This window comes from Elephantulus edwardii, unplaced genomic scaffold (assembly GCF_000299155.1).
Source record: "Elephantulus edwardii isolate Elephantulus edwardi_28Jun2011 unplaced genomic scaffold, EleEdw1.0 scaffold00418, whole genome shotgun sequence".
In the NCBI taxonomy this organism is placed as follows: Eukaryota; Metazoa; Chordata; class Mammalia; order Macroscelidea; family Macroscelididae; genus Elephantulus; species Elephantulus edwardii.
Window position 1 is genome coordinate 567,465 of NW_006400168.1, and position 20,591 is coordinate 588,055.

Here is a 20,591-nt window from a genome sequence, read left to right on the forward strand (position 1 = left end):
TAGAGGAGCTGTGTCTACTAGGGTATGTTCGAAAGTAGAGAGGTGGGAAAGTGCACGAACTTTACTGAGCATAAAAGGCCCTGGTGACAGAGAGGGAAGGAATTCTGGAAGGGTGTGTGAGAGAGAAATCATGGACTTTGGAAAGCAAGGAGAAAATGTTTGGTAAGAACTGAAAGGAAGGTGAGAAACAGAGTTTGTTTGTGGGAGGGGTGTGTGTGTGTGTGTGTGTGTGTGTGTGTGTGTGTGTGTGTTTTTGGTTTTTTTGTTTGTTTGTTTGTTTATAAACAGTTTTTAAGCAGTAAATATTCAAGTCTTTTCCTCTATAGAATTTTATTTTCCCCCCCTTTCCTTCTGCTGCTTGATTATGGTACTTATTGGTCTTGCTAACTTGTGAAATCCTCAGATGGACAATAAGTTAATAACTCAGAGGTTGTTGCTAGGTGCCACTGAGTTATTTGGACTCATAGTTTTTGCTGTTGTGTACCATACAGTTGGAACCTACCCATAGCAGATCCTCCAGCTGGTTTTTGGAGGCAGTTAATTGCAGGGGAGGAGATAGTCTATCTTTCTCTCATGGAGCAGCGGGTCGACTTGAACCATGTGCCTTTGAGATTGCAGCGCAGTGCACCTTCTTGCTTCTAAGCCACCAGATCTCCATAAAGGAGTTTTATAGGACTCATAGGGACCCCGTGAAACAAAGTAGAACTGCTCCATAAGACCTTCTGGGTTTTAATTTTGGGGGAACAGGGTACTATGTCTTAGTTAGTTCTGCATAGATTCTGGGTGGGCTAAAACTTCCAGCCTCTCAGTTAGCACCTAACTTGCTTAACATCTTGAATAAGAAGTTCTGATTGTGCTCCGTGTCCCCTACATATTTGGCATGAAGCAAACTCTTAGCAAATGTTGCTGGAAGGAACAAATGATAAATTGTGCCACAGAAAAATTGGCATTTTGATGCAATGTCATATGTAATGCCATCTAATGTGACCTGAGGTTAAGGACTGTAGCCTTCAATATAGATTGAAACTCAACATTAGGAAAACAAAGATTCTCACAACTAGGCCAACTGGAAGCATCATGATAGACGAAGAGATTGAGATTGTTAACAGCTTCAGTTTGCTTAGCTCCACAATCAACAGTCTTGGTACCAGTAGCCAGAAAAATCAAAAGACAAATTGCATTGGGAAAATCTGCTGTCATGGACCTCACCAGAGTACTGAAGAGCAATGATGTCAGTCTGGAGACTAAGATATGCCTGATCCAGGCCATGGCCTTTGCAATTACTTGTTATGCATCAGAGATCTGGACAATGACTAAGGATGACAGAAGATGTTTGGTGTCTTTGAGTTGTGGAGCTGTTGTTGTTGTTATGTTCTGTGAGTCACTTGTGACTCATAGCAAACCTATGTACAATAGCTCTGGGCTCTGCTCTATCCTAAACCAATCTTATTGTCTCTGACACACCCACCTCCATTACTCCAGTCACTCCATCTCAATCGTAGGTCTTCCTCTCTTGCACTGTCCCTCCACCTTCCCAAGCATGATGTTCTTCTTGCAACATGTCCAAAGTGTGTCAGACAGAGCTTCAGAATCCTTGTCTCCAAGGAGCAGCCTGGTTTCACGCTCTCCAGGATGAACCTGTTTATTCTCCTACCAGTCTATAGTATATTCAATACTCTTCTCCAGCACCACAGCTCCTTCTCTCATCACTAGTCATTGCCCAGCTTTCTGATACATTGCAAGTAATTGCGAAGACTGTGGCCTGCATCAGGCGCACCTTTGTCTTCACATTGACATCATTGCTCTTCAGTGCTCTTGAGAGGTCCCTGACAGCAGACTTTTCCAGTGCAATTCAACTTTTGACTTCCTGGCTGCTGTTACCAAGAATGTTCATTGTAGAGTCAAGCAAACTGAAGCTGTTAACAATCTCAATCTCTTCATCGTGATGCTGCCAATTGATTCAGTCGTGAGAATCTTTGTATTGAATATGCCATGAATTACTACAAGAACAAGCATATTCCTCCTAGAGAGGGTGAAACCAGGCTGCTCCTTGGAAGCAATTATTTTGAAGCTCTATCTTACATACTTTGGGCATGTTACAAGGAGAGACCAGTCCTTGGAGAGGAACGTCATGCTTGGGAGGGTGGAGGGACAGAACAGGAGAGGAGTACCATGGATGAGATGGATTGACTCAGAGTAACAGAGGTAGTTGTGTCAGAGATGATGAAACTAAAAAAAAAAATTGAAAAATTAAAAAAGAAATGATGAAAGTGGTTTAAGCAGAGGAGAGCTCAGAGCTTTTGTACAGAGGATCGCTATGAGTCAGAGTCAACTCAATGGCACATAACAAGTGTGAGTTGGGAGTTCTGGTAGCAGCATAATGGCAGTCATACTGCCAAGCCAAAGGCAGGCAGTTTGAATACACTATCTGCCCCTAGGCGGAATGATGGCAAATTTCCTCCCGTGCGACTTATAGTCTCTGAGTTCATCCTGACTCGATGGTACATAACAACAAGAGTGTTACATTCCTTCATCACCCTTTCCAGGGATAATCCTGTCTTCTTACTGAGATTTGGAGCGCTCCCAATAGGTGCCACAAGGTGGCGCTGTTCCAACTGTGCTCTGCCAGGGTCCTTAGCGTTTCCAGAGGGTGAAGTGCCCATGCAAGAAATGCCCCAGGATGACCGAGACCGCCTTCCAGTAGATCCTGAGAGCAACTGAAGAACACAAAGATAATTGTGGAAGAGAAGAACAAGCAGATCTCCAACACCTCATCTGTCCATTCATTCCTTTAACAAGAAATTATTAAATGCCCACTAAGTGCCGGGTACAATGTTAGGTTTTTAGGAAAACTTCAGTGACCAAGACACACAGTCCCTGCCTTTAAGGAGGCTGCAGTCTAATTCGGCCCAAATCTCTTTCAGTCACACACACACACACACACACACACACACACACACCTCACTGTCTCCCTATGGAATCTCCTCTTTGACACTGCTCACCTCTCTAAATCCAACTTTCCGTCTGTGGTTTTCTGCGTGGCCACATTAATGTGAGCCCTGAGAATGCCTCTCATGATGACTCCTTTGCTGTTCTCCTGAGCACACTGACAAGCCCTCTCCTGTTCTCTTCCCCAATCTCCTTCATCATCTCCATAGCCACTCTAACAGCCCTGATAAAGTGACCTCTTCAGAGCAGACCTGGGATGGGATAAGGTATCCCCATACCCTGGGGTCCTAGAGGCTACAGAGAATGAGGGTGGGTCCGCAGAAGGGTCTTATGAGAGCCTGGTGCCTAGTCCCTGGAGTAAGGATCTGAGGAGTTCAGAAGACCAAAGACCTCAGAAGCAAACTTTCCACGGCCTGGGGGTTCTGCCAGTCAGACCTGTACCCCAACAGAGACTGTCTTCTTTTCTCACCTTCTTAGATGGGACCATACCTGCCTGGTGGCAATTCCATGGTAACAGCTGTGGGAGACACTTGTTGAGGGAATTGCTCCCTTGGGACGTTGTCCACTTTCCCAACATGCTCCAGGGCCCAACTTAGCCCTTGGCGGGTTTGCAAGAGGAGGGGAGGGAGGATTGGTGCCCAGAGTGGGAGCTGGGCCCACAGAGGTCCCAGGAGTGAATGCTGCATTGTTGGCCAGGCCAGAGTCACAGATAATTACCTCAATTAGTGACAATGGGAGAGTAATAAATACAGGCTTAGTGTCTCCTACCCCACCAGGGCTCCGAAGATTAATCCAGGCTGACGGGCGGGCTCTGAAAGGCGTGATGGACAATTCATTAAACTCCCCAAATGCTGCACAACCTGGGCGTGAAGGCTGAGTTAGCCCCCTGGGGGCTGCGCCTTTGTCCTGATTGTGTGTCTCAGCCACAGCAGAGCCGAGCAGCCCCCAGAGAGCGGGGAGGTGAGTGGGGCTCCCCCAACCCAGCCAGGCGGCGGGGGGATTAGGCCTTGGTCCGGCTGTGGTTGCCCTGGCACACTGGCCCGGCCGGGCTGGAATGTCCGTGGGGGGGAGGAGGCCAAGCGGAGGGGCGGGGCCGACAAGGTGGGGTAAGGGGGGCACACAAAACCAGGGGCAGGAGGAGTTAATTAGACGCCAGGCGAGGAGGGCGAGGGGCCACAATAGGGCTGAGGGGCCTCCAGGAACAGTCCCTTTACTTCCGAGGAGGATTAATAGGGAAGAGGGAGGCCTTCAATCTTTGGCAAGTAGAGTTGAAAGCTTCTCAGGGTGGCACTGCCCTTGCTTGCCCAGCTTGGTACCTACTTGACAAATAGCTGGGAGACTAGAGGCTCTGGGTGACTGAGCAGGTGCCCACCAGCATCCCACAGAGCAACTCTTTCTTACTGAGAAGGCATCTACATGGGTATGATTGGCCAGAGAGGGGTGAAGACTCCTCCATTAATCAGGGCAGGAAAGAAAGCAGGAATGTTGGATGTCCTCCCTCCCCAGCACATACAAACCAGTCACAGGCAGAACCAGGAGCCTGAAGTTTCTGGATGAGATTGCCAAATTAAAGAGGCTCTTAAGAGGGGTTGGAAGGTGTACACAAAAATGGCAGCAGAATTCTGAGTGTGCATGTGTCCGTGTGTATGCAGCTTAGCATTAAGAAAACAAAGGTCCTCACCACTGGGTCAATAGGCAACATCATGATAGATGGAGAAAGAATTCAAACTGTCAATAATGTCATCTTACCTTGATCTACAATCAACAGCAATTGGGAGATTAGAAGACATATTGCTTTGGGCAAGTCTGCTGTCAGGGTCTTCTCCAAAATACTGAAGAACAATTATGTCAGTTTGAAGACTAAGGTGTGCCTGATTCAGGCCATGGTGTTTTCAATTACTTACTATACATCTGAGATCTGGACAATGAATGACAAGAGAAGAACTGATGCCTTTGAATTGTGGTGTTGGAGAAGAGCACTGAATATTTTATGGGCTGCCAAAAGAATGACTAGATTATGTCTTGGAAAAAGGACAGCCAGAGTGCTCCTTGGAAGCGAGGATGATGAAGCTTCATCTCTCATACTTCGGACATGTTGCTAGGAGGCTCTCTCTAGGGATATCATAGTTGGAAGGGTGAAGGGTCAGTGAAAGAGGAAGACCCCCAGTGAGATGGATTGACATGATGACTACAGGAATGGGCTCACGTGTATCAGAGATGATGAGGATGGCTCAGGATAGGACAGGATTCAGGTCTGTTGTGCACAGAGTCTCAATGAGTTGTACTTGACTAACACCTAATGTCAACTGTGCACAGGACCTGGCACTCATCAGGCTGACAGTAAGAGCTTGCTGAATGACTGCAAAGCCTTCAGTTTAACTGAGAGTAAATGGATATGAAGCAGAGAAGTGGCTCTGGGCTGCAGGGTGGCACAGGGTGGCCTTGGGCTACTACATTATGAGTTTCTAGCCCTGACTTAGGGACCTTACCACTGAGCAGAGGAGCAAATGTCCAGGGAAATGGAGGAGGGAGGACTGCTTCCTCTTGGAAATGATGGGGGGGGGAACAGTAGCCTCCTGGAAGCCCCACTTCCTCCTGCCCCAGGAGAACAGGGCAGCCCTGGCTCCTCCCCAGAAGCCACCTCACCCCACACCCTCCCAAGGGATGACAAGGCAGCGAGTTGGCGGCAGTTCCCTGGGCATATTTATAACCTGCTGCTAGCTCACCAGCATCTGCTTTTAGCCCAGACGGGGGAGGGGGCAGGGGGGTGGTCTGTCTCATGCTGGGCGCCCTGGCTGGGTGTGGAAAGAGTGAGTAAGGGTGAGTGGTGGGCAGCTCTGCATGGATATTCCTGCTCACACCACAGCCAAACAGCTTATTTTCTCCTCATTTTGTTATTTTTCTCCCTCTGACCTGGAGAGGAGGCCTGAGCCAGCCCGGGTGGGGGGACTAGACCCTGGGGTATTTGCAGTCCCACTGACAGGCTTTTTCCAGGGTGCGTGTGGCAGGGTGTGCGTGGGGCTGGCCTGCTGACCCCCCAGGGACTATGCACAGCCTGCCATCTCAGCTCTCTCAGCTTTTCCAATCCCCTGCCCCCTCCCAGATATTTTAGGAGTAGTTACTCCCTCATTTGCTGGGGCCAGCCATGTGTCTGGGGTCCCTGCCAGCCTTAGATCCTCTGGGACTTATGGCACCTGAAGATCAGAAGTGAGCAGGAGAATAGCCTCAGTGCATAGGACAGAGCTGGGGCATCAGGCGCAGTCTTGAGAACATCAGCTGGTAGAAGACCAACCAGAGCCTGCTCTAGAACTGAGACCTTCACAAGGCCTCTCTCTGGGCGCAGGTGCTCCTGGGCCCAGGATTAACCTTCTGGCTCCGTGGTAAGGAACTGTGGTTTGAACCTACCAGCTGTTCCATAGGAGAAAGATGAACAATCCCCTCCTGTGAGACTTACTGCCTCTGAAAACCTTGAAGCAGTCAACATGGTCTGGCAAAATAGATAAGACCTGAGACCTTAAGAGATAAGTTGAGTGAAGGGAAAGATAATACACAATAGGGTTGATTGTTGCTATTGTTTTGTACTATGGATTTGGAGCCTATTCCTAGCTGACCCTCCATTAGGTTTTCAGAGACAGTAAATTGTACTAAGAAGCAACAATGTCAGCTAGAGACTAAGTCAGGCTTGATCCAATCCACGGTCTTCACAATTACTTGCTGTGTATCAGAGAGCTGGACAATGACTAACAATGGTGTAAGAAGAATCAATGCTGGATTTGGATTGTGGTGCTGGAGAAGAGGCTTGAATATACCATGGACTGCCAAGAAAGAAAGAAAAAAAAATCTGTCTTGGAGAGGATGAAACCAAGTTTCTCCTTGGAGGGTAGGATTTTGATGCACTGTCTCATATACTTTGGGCATGTGGCCAGGAGGGAATGGTTCTTGGGGAAGGACATCATGCTTGGAAGGGTGGAGAGACAGGAAGGCCCCGATGAGATGGATTGATACAGTAACTAGGACAATCGGGGGTGGGGGGTGGGGGTGGGAGAGATGTGTTGGAGTCAGAGAGAGTGGCTCAAGGCAGGGTAGGGTAGGCCTCAGAGCTGTTGTACATAGGACTACTATGAGTCACAGATGACTTGAGGGCACACAGGAGGAGATTATCCATCTTTCTTTTTTAGAGCAGCTGGTGATTCAAACTGCATGCTTCTGGGTTGACAGGGAAATTCCTTACCACTCAGCAACAAGTATTTGGAAGCAAGAGTGGCATCCACTTCCTAAACAACATGCCTCTAGAAACTCTATAAACTTTGATAAATGTCGATAGTTGTAGAGGAGCTTTAGGCCTTTTGTTCATAGAGTTGCTATGAGTTGTGCTTGACTAAAGACAACAACAACAACAACCAGCCACAAATTTAGTCTGCATTTATGTTTCTTATAAAAGGTATTTGCAATGAATATATTGTACAGATTCTATCATTCTATCTCCAGCCTCATTTCTGTCACCAAATCCATGTTTTCCCACTACTGATTGTTTTTCTTTGTTCTGAATTTTCACATTTCAATCAACTGTTATTATTAATGCATCTTGATTGCATGTTTGATCAATTTCTAACTGCAAAAATTGGTAGAAATCTATTTTTCTCCTCTTTGGCTCTGGTTGTTGATGCACGTATTTGAAAGAGAGTTTTATTCACTAGACTTGCTTGTATGCATATGAATGTCATCCTGTCACTCACAACATTGTATTTAAAGATGGATCTAGAAATTAGGTTTTTTAACTATGAGAGTGACCCTGTTTCCCCTCACCTTTTCATCTCTGGCATAGTAGATCATTCACTGTCTGATTAAAAATGTGCCAAGCCAGTCCATCTCATTTCACCAATACCTAGGATATCAGTATTTGTGTGTTTCTATTTCTTTCTTCAAGCGTTGAGGACTCTCCTTCATAGGGTCGCTATGAGTCGGCTGCGACTCGACAATAACATCAAGACAGAGAGAGATCCCTTGGCCCAGTGGACAGAAAGCGATGCTACTAAGCCAAAGGTGATGACTTTTAATCTGCGGCCCTCAGGCCTGTCTTTTCATTATTTTGGTTCAGACATTCCTCTAGGTCGTATAGCCCTGGTGTACAAGTTGCTGCATAGTGGTAACTTATGGTTGCTGTGAGGTTGAACACTGTGACACTGATGTGTCAAATGCATTAATGGTTGGTTACCCAATGCGGACAGTGTGGGCTGGAGTTCCCCGATTAAAACAAGCTTGGAAGGAGGAGTGGCAACCACTTCCATAATAGCTTGCCTCTGGAAACCCTATGAATTTGGAGAAAGGATGAGAGACACACAAGCGTTGAGGACTCTCCTTCATAGGGTCGTTATGAGTCGCCTGTGACTTGACATCACTTAACAACATTTCCTTCTTAACAATGTTCAATTTTCCTACATTCATGTTTCTCACATCCCACATTCCAATCATTAATCCAATCATATTTCAATAAAATAAAATTATTGGGACAATACATTGACGGAGAACTACCAGAAATATAAACTGGATTTAGAAGAGGCCGTGATACTAGAGACGTTATCACCAGTGTCAGATGGATCTTGGCTGAAAGCAAAGAGTATCAGGGGAATGTCTATTTGTGCTTCACTGACTGTGCAAAGGCATTTGACTGTGTAGATCACAACAAATTGTGGCTGACCTAGAGAAGAATGGGAATCTCAGAACACTTGATTGTGCTTATGCAAAGCCTATACTTGGACCAGGAGGCAATCGTCAGAACAGAACAAGGAAACAATGCATAGTTCAAAATTAAGAAAGGAGTGTGTCAAGGATGTGTCCTGTCTCCGTACCTTTTCAATCTATATGCACAACAGATCATCCTTGGGGCTGGATGTTATGAGGAGGAGTGTGGCATCAGAATTGGAGGAAGACTCGTCAACAAACTGTGCTATGCAAATAACAAAACACTGCTTGCTGAAACTGAGGAGAACCTGAAATGCTTGCTGCAGAAGGTCAAGTACCGTAGTCTTCAATATGGATTGAAGCTAAACATTGCGAAGACAAGATTTTCACCACCGGGCCTCAACTCCACAGTCAACACTCCTGGCACCAGGAGTCAGGAAACCAGAAGATGAATTGCTCTAGAGAAGTCTCCAGAGTACTGAGGGGCAGTGATGTCAGTCTAGAGACTAAGGAGAGCTTAATCCAGGCCATGCAGGCCATAGCCAGGCTATGAATCAGAGAGCTGGACAATGACTAAGGATGACAGAGAACATCTAATGTCTTTGAGTTATGATGCTGAGAGGAGTCTTGAACATACCATGGACAGACAGGAGAACAAATAGGTCTTGGCCTAGAGAGGGTGAAACCAAGTTTCTCCTTGGAGGAAAGGATTTTGAAGCTTTATCTCACATACTTGGGGCTCATGCCCAGAAGGGACCAGTCCTTGGAGAAGAACATAATTCTTGGAAAGGTGGAGGGACCAGGGAAGGATAGGTAAACCCCAGATGAGATGGATTGACATGATAACTGGAGGCAATGGGATTAGTTGTGCTGGAGTCATTGAGGCTGACTCAGGATAGGGCAAGGTTCAGAAATGTTGTACAGGGGGTGGCTATGAGTCGCAGGCAACTCAAATGACACATAAAAACAACAGCAAGCCACCAGACTCTCTACAAGGGTGATTGTTGGTGTTGTACACCATCAAATCAGAAGTGATCCATAGCTGACCCTCTAGGAGGTTTTCAGAGGCAGTTAATCCCGCAGAAGGAGATTACCCATCTTTCTTTCTCAGAGCAGCTGGTGGATTAGAACTGAGTATCTTTGTGTTGTCAGGCTACCAGAGCTCCCTATAGGAATCATTGTTATTGTTGTTATGTGCTACCCTGAAGACCTGAATCAGGCATATCTTAGCTGATCTTCTGCCTTTCCAAACACAATGGTTTTTTCCAAGGACTAGCCCTTCCTAACAACATGCTATGAATTGGAGCTGACTTAGTGGTGCCTAACAAAAGCAGCCAACAGGAGGATAGCATGTTGTTGCTGTTGATTGCCGTCGAGTCGAGCACAACTTATAAAGATCCTACGAACAAAAGACCTGAACCCTGTTCTAGAACTATTGTTGTTTATCAAAGTTCATAGTTTCCAGAGGTATGTTTTTTAGGAATTGGATGCCACTTCTGCTTCCAAGCCTGTCTCAGTCGTGCAACTCCACCAAACACTGTCCACCATGGATAACCATTATGGCATTTGACACACCAGTGGTACAGGGTTCAACATCACAGCAACCCCAGGTTACCTTGTTGTTGTTGTTATGTGCCGTCGAGTCGCTTGCGACTCATAGCGGCCGTATGTACAACCGCCCTAAACCCTGCTCTATGCTGTGCCAATTGCACTGCCTCCAACATACCCATCCCGGTTACCCCAGTCACTGAATCAATCCACCTCATAGAGGGTCTTCCCCTCCTGCACTGTCCCTCCACTCTCCCAAGCATGACATCCCTCTCCAGGAACTGGTCCCTCCTTACAACATGTACAAAGTATGTCAGACAAAGCCCCAGAATCCTTGCCTCCAAGGAGCAGCCCAGTTTAACCCTCTCAGGGATGAATCTGTTTGTTTTCTTACCAGTCCATGGTACACTCAATACTCTTCTCCAACACTACAGCTCAAAGGCATCAATTCTCCTTCTATCCTCCCTGGTCATCGTCCAACTCTCTGATGAATAACAAGTGATTGCAAAGACCATGGCCTGTACCAGGTGCACCTTAGTCTCCAGAGTGACACCATTGCTCTTCAGTACTTTGGAGAGGTCCCTAACAGCAGACTTCCTTATCACAATACATCTTTTACTTTCCTGGCTGATGGTGCCAAGAGTGTTGACTGTGGAGCCAAGTCAACTAAAGTTGTTAACAGTCTCAGTCTCTTCACCATCCATCTTGATGCTGCCAGTTGGTCCAGTGGTGAGAATCTTTGTCTTCTTTATATTGAGCCTCAATCCATATTGAAGGCTGTAGGACTTGACCTTCTGCAGCAAGCCCTTCAAGTCCTCCTCAGTTTCAGCAAGCAGGGTAATGTCTTCTGCATAACGCAGATTGTTGATAGATCTTCCACCAATCCTAACGCCACACTTCTCCTCATAGAGCCCAGCCTCCCGAATAATCTGTTCTGCATACCGTTTGAAAAGGTATGGAAATAGGACACATCCCTGTCTACACCCTTCCCAATTTTGACCCATGCAGTGTTTCCCTACTCTGTTCTGACGACTGCCTTTGGTTCAAGTATAGGTTTCACATTAGCACAATCAAGTGTTCTAGGATTCCCATTCTTCTGAGTCAGTCAGTTTGTTATGATCCACACAGTTAAATGCCTTTGCATTTAGTACAGCAAATTGACAGACCATTGCTATACCATTTAGAAGAATGTTCCTCCAAAATACAGTAACACTGGGCTTGTGGGCCATAGGCCCTTAAACCCAACCTACTTTTAAGTACAAAGGCCCTGGACCAGGTCTTGTTGACTCTAAACAAGAGGCTTAAATAAAAACCCAATCAACCAAATATTATACAACTTATAATTTTGTTGTCATTATGTGCTGTCGAGTCACTTGTGACCCATAGCGACTCTACGTACAGCAGCTCTGAACTCTTCCCAATCCTGAGCCAGTCTCACTAATTCCAGTACACCAACCTCCATTGTGCCAGTTACTGTATAAATCCATCTCATCTGGGGTCTTCCTCTCCTGCCCTGTCTCTCCACGCTGCCAAGCGTGATGTCCTTCTCCAAGGACCAATCTCTCCTGGCAATGTGCTCAAAGTATGTCAGACTAAGCTTCAAAATCCTAGCCTCTAAGGAAAAACATGGTTTCACCCTCTCCAAGACAGATGTATTTGTTTTCTTGGCAGTCCAAGGGTATGTTTAAGACTCCTCCAGCACCACAATTTGAAGGCATCAATTCTTTTTCGGTCACCTTAGTCATTGTCCAGCTCTCTGAAGCATTAACAAGTAATTGCGAAGACCATGGCCTGTATTAGGCACACCTTAGTTTTCAGACTGATATCATTGCTTTTCAGTGTTCTAGAGGACAGCATAGGTAATTTTAAGAAACTGATTGGTTCCTGAGTAGCACTTTTCAGGGATGATTAGACACTGCAATGAATTAATTATATTTCTCAATTGTAAGTAATGTTATAAAATAAAATGTCTATGAATGTGTGGAAAAATCAATGTTACTTGTGAACTCTTATTCAAATATAAAACAAAGCCAAACCCAAAACCTTCATAATCTAGCAGTGTTTTGTTCTGTTGTACATCATTGTTCCTACGTGTCATCGAGTCGACTATGACTCATAGTGATCCTATGAACAACGGATCTGGTCCCTGTCCTATCCTGGGCCGTCCTCACCATCTCTGACATACTTGAGACCTTTGCTGCCATCACTGTGTCAATCCATCTCCCTGAGGGTCTTCCCTTCCTTTTCTGATCTTCTCCCTTCCGAAGTATGATGTCCTTTTCCAAGGACTAGCCCTTCCTAACAACATGCTATGAATTGGAGCTGACTTAGTGGCACCTAATAACAGCAGCCAATAGGAAAATGGCATGGCAGTCATAACAAAATAACTGGTTCTTAGGTAGCACTTTGCAGATCCTACAGCCCTCTCCAGCAGTCAGGAAATCAAAAGATGAATTGTGCTGGGAAAAATCTGCTGTCAGGGACCGCTCCAGAGAGCTGAAAAGCAATGTCATCAGTCTAGAGACTAAGGTGTGCCTAATCTAGGCCGTGGTCTTGTCAATTACTTGCTATGCATCAGAGAGCTGGACAATGACTAAGGATGACAAAAGAAGAATTGATGCTTTCAAGTTGTGGTGCTGGACAAGAGTTTTAAATGTACCATGGACCACCAAGAAAACAAATAGGTCTGTCTTGGAGATGGTGAAACCAAGTTTCTCCTTGGAGGCTAGGACTTTGAAGCTCCATCTAACATACTTCAGGCATCTTGCCAGGAGAGGCCGGTCCTTGGAGAAGGACATTGTGTTCAGAAGGGTAGAGGGACAGCACAGGAGAGGAAGACCTGGATGAGATGCATTGATACAGGAACTGGGGCAATGAGGTTGGTGTGTCAGAATTAGAGAATTAGTGAGACTGACTCAGGACAGGGCAGGTTTCAGAGCTGCTATACAAAGGGTGCCTATGGGTCACAAGCGACTTGAAAGCACATGACAACAGCCCTCTCACTTCCCCCATTTTACTAATGCAGTCCTGTTGAGGGCCTAGCACCATTTTTGACCTACCCTAGCCTCTTTACCTTCAAAATTCCAGCCCTTGAAAGAAAAGGAAGGGCCTCCATTCTGCAGACATGAGTGTGGGAGTCTGTCCTTAAACCTCATGCACATGCAGTTGGCTTTACACTTTACAGGCTTTCAGCAAATTCCTCCCATTATACTCATAATGTCTGTTGACAAATTTGATTATTTGGCCAGACTACCAACTCCTCCCAGCTGGCACTATGGCTTGTACATCCCTGGAACCCTAGCATTTGGCAGAGTGCCAGACACAGAAGTGCTGTCAGGAAGTGGTCGAATGACCTGAACTTTCACATACATTGTCTTCTCCCAACTTCCACATCTGCCTAAAGGGTAAGACTAAGTAGCCATAGCCAGAGATAACCATCTCTATTTAATCGACAAAGCAATTGAAGCTGAGAAAGCCAGAGAATTGCTGAGAGCCTAGTCAGAGACAGGGCTCAATTCTTTCCTCTCCTTTGCTCTTCTTCTATCAGCTCAGCCCAGAGACCTCTGACCTCTAGGACTCAAAACTGATACTTTAATTTTTTTTTTAAAGTTTTATTTTATATTAGTTTGCTTACAAAGTTCGTATATACGTTTCACACCACTCCTCATTCATATTATGTTTCATACAACCATCCCATGCATTATGGTTTGTTTTGTTTTGTTTCCCCCCCCCATGCACTATGTTTTATAAAATTAATCACCATTGAACCATGCCCATCACTAGCCTGTCTTTAAAGTTTGGTGCTAGATGAGATCAGGCGAATCCATCAGGCAAGGTGCTCCTCCCTAACTCTGAGCATTGTCCAATAGGGACCCAAGCCCCATCTCCTGCCCCTGGTAGCCCATTAATTTCTTGCTTTGGGGGCTGGGAGCTAATAGTTCTTTGGATTGTACATTGAGCATTTTCTGCAGAGTGTTCTTTACTGGAAACTCAAGGTCTTTCTGGTGGTTCTTTCTACCTAGATTCAATAACACTTTTAACCCTCTCACTAGGCTGTCTTTCAGCACAGAACTGGTACTAGCTTGGTGGATGGAAAGGGAAATGGATTTGTTGCAAAGTTGAACAACTCTTGGTTCCACTCCCCTACCCCCACTCATGTCCCAAAGGCCAATGGAGGTCAGAGTTCATATATCCAGGGAGAGGTGGGAGGCAGAGACAACAGAGAAAGAGTCCTGGGGAGAGGGAGAGATTCTCAAGTTGGCTGGGATCCTGTCATTTCCTGTGGTAGGGGGGTGCTTTACAGCTCCTCCTGCCCTTAGAGGTCCTCCCTTGGCCAGGGAGCAGTTACGATTAGGAATAGATATAGTTTGGGAAAAGGTTAGTGTTTCCCTGAAGTTAGGGTTAAGGCTAAGGTTAGACTTAGGGACAGAAAGAGGGCTAGAGTTAGCCTTAGAATTGTGGACTGCAGCCAACTCTAGTGAATGTGTACGTAGAAGTATCGTAGTTGTTGGCAATAGAATTCTTTCATGCTCTTAATAGAAATGGCTAACTTAATTGGTTATAGACCACACTTGGGTTAAGCCTGGACTATATTTGGATTCTAAGCCCTATCCCTTTTTCTCTTTCCTACTATCATCCAGGGTACTGAAGGGCAATGGTGTCACTCTGGAAACTAGGGTGTGCCTGATTCAGGCCTTGGTCTTTGCAATCACTTGCTATGCATCAGAGAGCTGGACAATGACTAGGGAGGACAGAAGGAGAATTGATGCCTTTGAGCTGTGGTGCTGGAGAAGAGTATTGAATATACCATGAACTGCTAAGGAAACGAACAGGTTCATCCAGGAGAGCGTTAAGCCTTGGAGGCAAGAATTCTGAAGCTTCTTCTGACATACTTTGGACATGTTGCAAGGAGACTCATCCTTGGAGAGGGACATCATGCTTGGGAGGATGGTGGGACAGTACAGGAGGGGAAGACAGCCTCTAAAGTGGATTGATTCAGTGACTGGGGCAGTCGGGCTGGATGTGTCGGAGACAGTGCGATCGGCATAGGACAGAGCAGGGTTTAGGGCTGTTGTACATAGGGTCACTATGAGTTGCAAGCGACTCGACCGGCACATAACAACAACAACAACAACAAAAACCTATCATTTCTAAGCTTTCAGGTCCAGGGCTAGATCTTATCATATATTATCTGGATCCCCATGAGTCTGGGATCTCGAGGATGTGTTTTCCTGTCTATAGAAGAGGAATGTCTTTTCTACTACCTGATGCACTGACTACAGCTGGCACAGAAAGGCTTCAGAGACCAATCTGCTCAACATAGGTAGCAGCTGTGTCAGACTCCCCAGTAAACAAGAGAAGCATAGGTTTACTTGTGCTTACTGGGTAATCTGTAATGAACAATATCACATCAAAGATTTTGCTTCTGTATATGGCTGCCGTCTGTCTCTCCCAACTCATAGCACCTTCCTATAGAATCAAAGCCCTTTTCTCCAATTTACAATCCCTGACAGCAATGGAGTACCCAGTAAACGCAAGAATTGCTCACTGCAGATTAGTAAATTAACCTATGCTTACCCTGCTTATTGGGCAGTCTGCCCTGGCGCAGCAGCACCTTTCTGCATGGGTTCCTCCTTCCACTGTTTAGAATGTGGTCACAGCTTTTTCTATTCCACAAAGAAAGAAGTTAGCTAATGCTTAACTATAGTTGTCTTCACAATAGCTCTTTCAGGTAGCAAAGGCAGCCTCAGTTCAAGGGAAGAAATTGAGACAGTTAAGCACTTCACTTGGTCAATATCACACTTAGCCAATTGTTTTAGAATAGAAAGAATTATTCAGTGTGTTTTAGCCTCCGACCAGGCTCTTCTCTCAGGAGATCTGGATCCTCGGTAGTCTCATTAGGGTCAACCAAAGGTCAGAATTTCTCAGGATTCTCTTTTGGGACGCAAAAACCAGTCCTCTAGTTGTCACTTCCCATTTGTTTGAGAAGTAAACACCCGAAGACTGGGAGAGGGAAAAGGGTACCACAAACAATGGTATGTTCTGGATTCGAGGAAATGCCACTAAATCATTGATAAAAATAGAGTTTTTATTCTGCAGAGGAAAATGCTACATTGGTGGGGGTGGAAGGCCACTAATAGCTACAGTGGATAGCTACTGATTCCGGTAGGCAAAGGCATTGAGAGATGAGTAAAAAAGAGGAGAACAGAAAAGGTTAGGGGGTAAATGGAGGACAAAAATGGAGAGGGATTGGGATGGGAGTGGTCTCTGTGAACCAGGCTGGAAGCCAGCACAATAAATAGTTTTATTTACAGCAACCAAACTAGTGGCTTTGTATCCACGTTTCAGTGCAAATTATTTACACGCTGATGAAGAGGCAGGTCAGGAAGGGGTAGGAGGTGGCTGAGGGAGGCATAGCTCACAGCTGTTCAATGGCTCCATTTCTGAGGCAGGGAGGGTCAGGGGCAATTTCTGCTTGGTCCCTCAACCTCATTTTCCACATCATCACAGCTGTCCTTTCACCCTGGGACCTTCCCAAAGCCCTCCGCCTCACCTGTAGGTGGGGAGGAGAAAGGCCCTGAGGCCCAGGTGTGTATTTAGGGTCTGCACCCTAGGCAGGAAAATGAGAGGGGTCATGTAGGAGCTCAAAAGAAAGGAAGATTAAAGGAAGGGAGAGACACTTCGAGAGGTTGCTGATGCGGTGGAGGAAGTGGAGCAACACCGGCAGGAGTTGATCCTAGCTGGGGGAGGGAATGAATCACTATTTCACCTCCTAGCCAAGCAGGGGGGCAGTGCAACAAAGGGTCTCCCGCTGAGAGGGAGGGAGGTAGGTCGAGCAGGTCTTTCTCTGGAGGATAAGAGTTCGTGCTGCCCCTTGCAAGTGGTTTGAAGAATTCCTAGATAGGAGGAGGTGGAAGAGCGGGGATATATTTGCACTGAGGGGAATATGGCCAAAGAGACACGATGCACGCATAAAAGATGCCAGCAAGTGTGTTTCGGGTGTGTGTCGGGGGGAAGGCAGGCTAGAGGAGCACTCTCTTGGGGGGCGAGTCCGCGCTGCACCTCAGAGACACTCGTGAAGGACGCGCGTGTGCGTACAGTTGCGGCAGCTGACGTGGCAGCACCAGTGGAAGGTGCAGTTGCAGCGCTCCGTGACGCGCTGCGTGCGCGTGCGGTGACCCCGGCCACAGCAGAGCAGCTCACAGCCGTCCAGCGCGGGCGACGAGCTGTTGCAGGCGCGTCCCGCCGTGCCCGCTGTGCCCAGGCGTCCGCTGTACGTGCAGAAGTTGGGTGATTTCTCAAAGTAGACGAGGTCGTGAGGGGAGGGCGGCTTGTGCGCGGGGTCCTCTGGCTCGAGGCGCAGCAGCTCCGCCCTCGAGGCACGGTTATTGCCGCGGTTGCCGTAGAGGACGCGCGAGGCGCCATCGAAGCGGTCGCGCAGCACGTCGCCCACGGCGCGCAGCGTGGGTAGGCGCATCCAGCACGTGCGCACAGTGCACGAGCCGGACATCCCGTGGCACTTGCACTCCTGGCGCATCTCAGAGAACACGGTCTGAGGAGAGCGGGAAGAGAGGTTGTCTCCAGCCCTGTCGGGACCAATGATGCCACCCCAGATGCCGCCCCCTCCTGGACGCCGCCGGGACCTCAGCCACCGTCTAGGCCTAACCTCCAGGGCGATGGGAAGCGCACTGTTCTGCAGAGATTTGGGGATCATGCCCATCGCTACTCCAGAGAATCAGCCTGTGTCTCTCAGCCTTAGTTTGGGAATCTTTACTTTAGGACTGCAGCCACACGTTCTAGAGGTCTATGACTTTTAACCTTTCCTGATTTACCTGCCCTCAGCCCAGATATTCCTCTGCTCTCAATCACTGCCTCTTCCATCCCGTGGTTGCCTTCCAAGCTTCCAGCCACACTCTCCCTCAGGACACCTTTTCGGGTCCTAGCCCTCTGTCTTTTCACCGACTTTTAGCCCGGGGTTAACCGCTGCGCAGGAACCCCAAGATTCCCTCTGCTGCTTGAGAGCTCACCGTTCGGCCGGCCTCATTGTTGTGAAGGTTCATGAGGAAGCGCAGGTCCCGTCCTTTCTCCCCAGAGTCCACAAACTCTCTACCAAAGAGGCGGCCGAAGTCAATGTTGTCGCTGCATCCCCCCCAATGCCAATCTGGGCCCCCAGGACCGCGCCTCCGATAGTCGCATGTGCAGGACTCGATGGAGCCCTCGGAGCAGGAGCGCGCCACTGAATGCGTGACCCCGGCTGAGGTGATAGCGAAAATGAACGCTGTTTCCCGGCACCCTGTGGGGGAAGGGAGAGGAGATCAGCGAGGGGACCGGCACCCTCAGCGGAGGGCTTGGGGACCCCGTGTCCGATTTGCTTTTGAGCCCTGAAAACTCGTGGCAGTCGGGATCGGGAAACTAGTCTCTATGTCCTATAGAGAGAACACAAATGTGCGTGCGCGTCCGCGTCCACGCTCATAAGCACGCCTTACTGGGTCCAGTGCTCATTTTGGCTCCAGATCTGGAGTGGAGCAACCCTAGGGAGCAAAGTAAAAAAACCTTCGGCAGCCCAGAGTTTGGCCCATCTGGTCTCTGGGCTGGAGGCAGACACAGCTTGAAAGAGCAGCTTCCCAAGCGCCTTCCAAGGAGGCTGGAAGAGAGAGGCGTCCAGAACAAGGAGCCTCCTTTCTCTGGGGCAGTGCCGAAAGCGAGAGAACCTGGCCTGGAGCTGGCACTGGGCAAGAGACTTTCAGCGTGTTGATTGTGTGACCCTGCAGGCGCTGGGGACATCTTCCCTGCACTCGCCCACCTATGCCCTGGGGGTGACCCCGCGTTTCCCTTGGTTCCGGAAGCATCGCCTTCCTGGGCACCCACCTCGGTTGACAATCTTGCCGAAGAGGTGGGGCCCCGGAGCCGTGGGACAGTTCCAGCGGCGGTTCCGGAACTGCCACTTGCATTCGCGCACGGCACTCTGCAGCCCCCCGCTCACGCTGTGCAGGATCCCCGGGTTCTGGCGGATCAGCCTCCGCTGTTTGCGGCTCAACAGCTGCAGGCTGGGCTCCAGCACCAGCTGCAAACTCTTGGAATCGGTCAGCAGGTTCGTGGAGGAAGCCACGTTCACGATGCCCCTGATGGAACAGAGGATAGGAGCGCAAGATCAGGAGGGGGACTTGCGCCCTAAACAAAAAGTCTGTGCCCACCATATCTTCCTGGGGCTCTTTGCGCAGAGAGAAAGCGGTGGGAGATGAGAAATAAGGTAATTACTCCGCGCTCCTGGGCTCATTAGTTTGGAAGAGCTAAGGATATGGGCTTTTAAAATCCCACACACCTTCTGATTTACATGGGTTGCCAGGAATGCGCTTCTACTCCATGGCAACTTTATGAGATATGGACTTTTCGTGCCCCAGTACCAGATCTGCTTGGTACCCTGTATCTGTGGGACTGGAAGGTGGAAGGTAGGGAGTCCAAAGACTAGATGTCCACCTTGGCTCTGTGAGCCTGCTTCTGGGCAGCCTAGGTGCAGAAGTCCTGTCCTGAATTCCTCCTCTCCCACCCAAAGCAATAGCTCTGCGCGAGTCCCACTCTTCTCTTCTTGCTTCAAGTGGGCATGCCTAGCTCTGGCTTCCTGGGCAGGGAAATTCGTGGAATGGCTGCCACCATAAGGCTGGAGTTGGGGTAAGAGCAGAATGAGCTACCCTACCCTACCCGGGAATGGGCGCCCTGCCCAAGGTACCATGGCCACAGCGGGCCACCGCGGGTGGAACATTCGCCCCCACCTTCGGCAGGACTAAAGCCTCTGGGGCAGCTCGGGGACACTCTCGGTGTCAAGGAGAGAAGTCTGAGCGCTGGAGGGAGCCTGTCTGCGAATGGATCCTAGAGCTTGGGAGCTGGATAGAGCCTGCTTCCTGGCTCTGCGCCCCAGGACCTGTGGCGGCCCCGCGCCAGCTCACTTACCACCATCGACCACTGCTGTTGGCGGCCAGGGCTGCGGGCAGAGCGGCCAGAGCCAGCAGCAGCGTAGCAGAAACCCAGCTGGGCAGTAGCGCCCAGCGCCCCATGGCCTGCCTGGCCTTGCCCGCTCTGTGCTGCAGTTGCGGCGGCTTTGACTGCTGCCCGCGACGGTGGCTCGGGACGCGGCGGTGGCGGCAGTGGCGAGAGTTCGCAGTCTGGCTCTACCAGCCTCGGGGGCGGACGGCGGACAGCATGGCTTGCGGTCCTGGCTGGTGGGCTGAGGCAGCCACGGCGGGCGGCACCGCCTCTTATAGTTGCGGCGCTGGCTGCAGCGTCGGGAGGAGGCTGCCCCGCTGGGCCGCGCTGTGGCACCAGGACGCACCGGTCAGGGGCGCAGACAATGGGCAGCGGCGAGCAGGGCCGTGGCTCCCACCTGTCTGAGCCAAGAGCTGGCCGGCTGGCCGTCG

General features: G+C 48.7%; 1 protein-coding gene across 1 annotated transcript; it reads right to left on the reverse strand.

Annotated features, from left to right (window-relative positions):
* Nucleotides 1-17,220: 17,220 nt before the first annotated feature.
* On the reverse strand, nucleotides 17,221-20,261 carry WNT1 (wingless-type MMTV integration site family, member 1). The gene is made up of 4 exons (XM_006902478.1): nucleotides 20,128-20,261; nucleotides 19,048-19,301; nucleotides 18,207-18,472; nucleotides 17,221-17,731 (listed from the first exon to the last, which is right to left on the reverse strand). The coding sequence occupies exons 1-4, from the start codon at nucleotides 20,229-20,231 to the stop codon at nucleotides 17,243-17,245; spliced, it is 1,113 nt and encodes a 370-aa protein (XP_006902540.1). The 5' UTR covers nucleotides 20,232-20,261; the 3' UTR covers nucleotides 17,221-17,242.
* Between the last annotated feature and the right edge of the window lie 330 nt (nucleotides 20,262-20,591).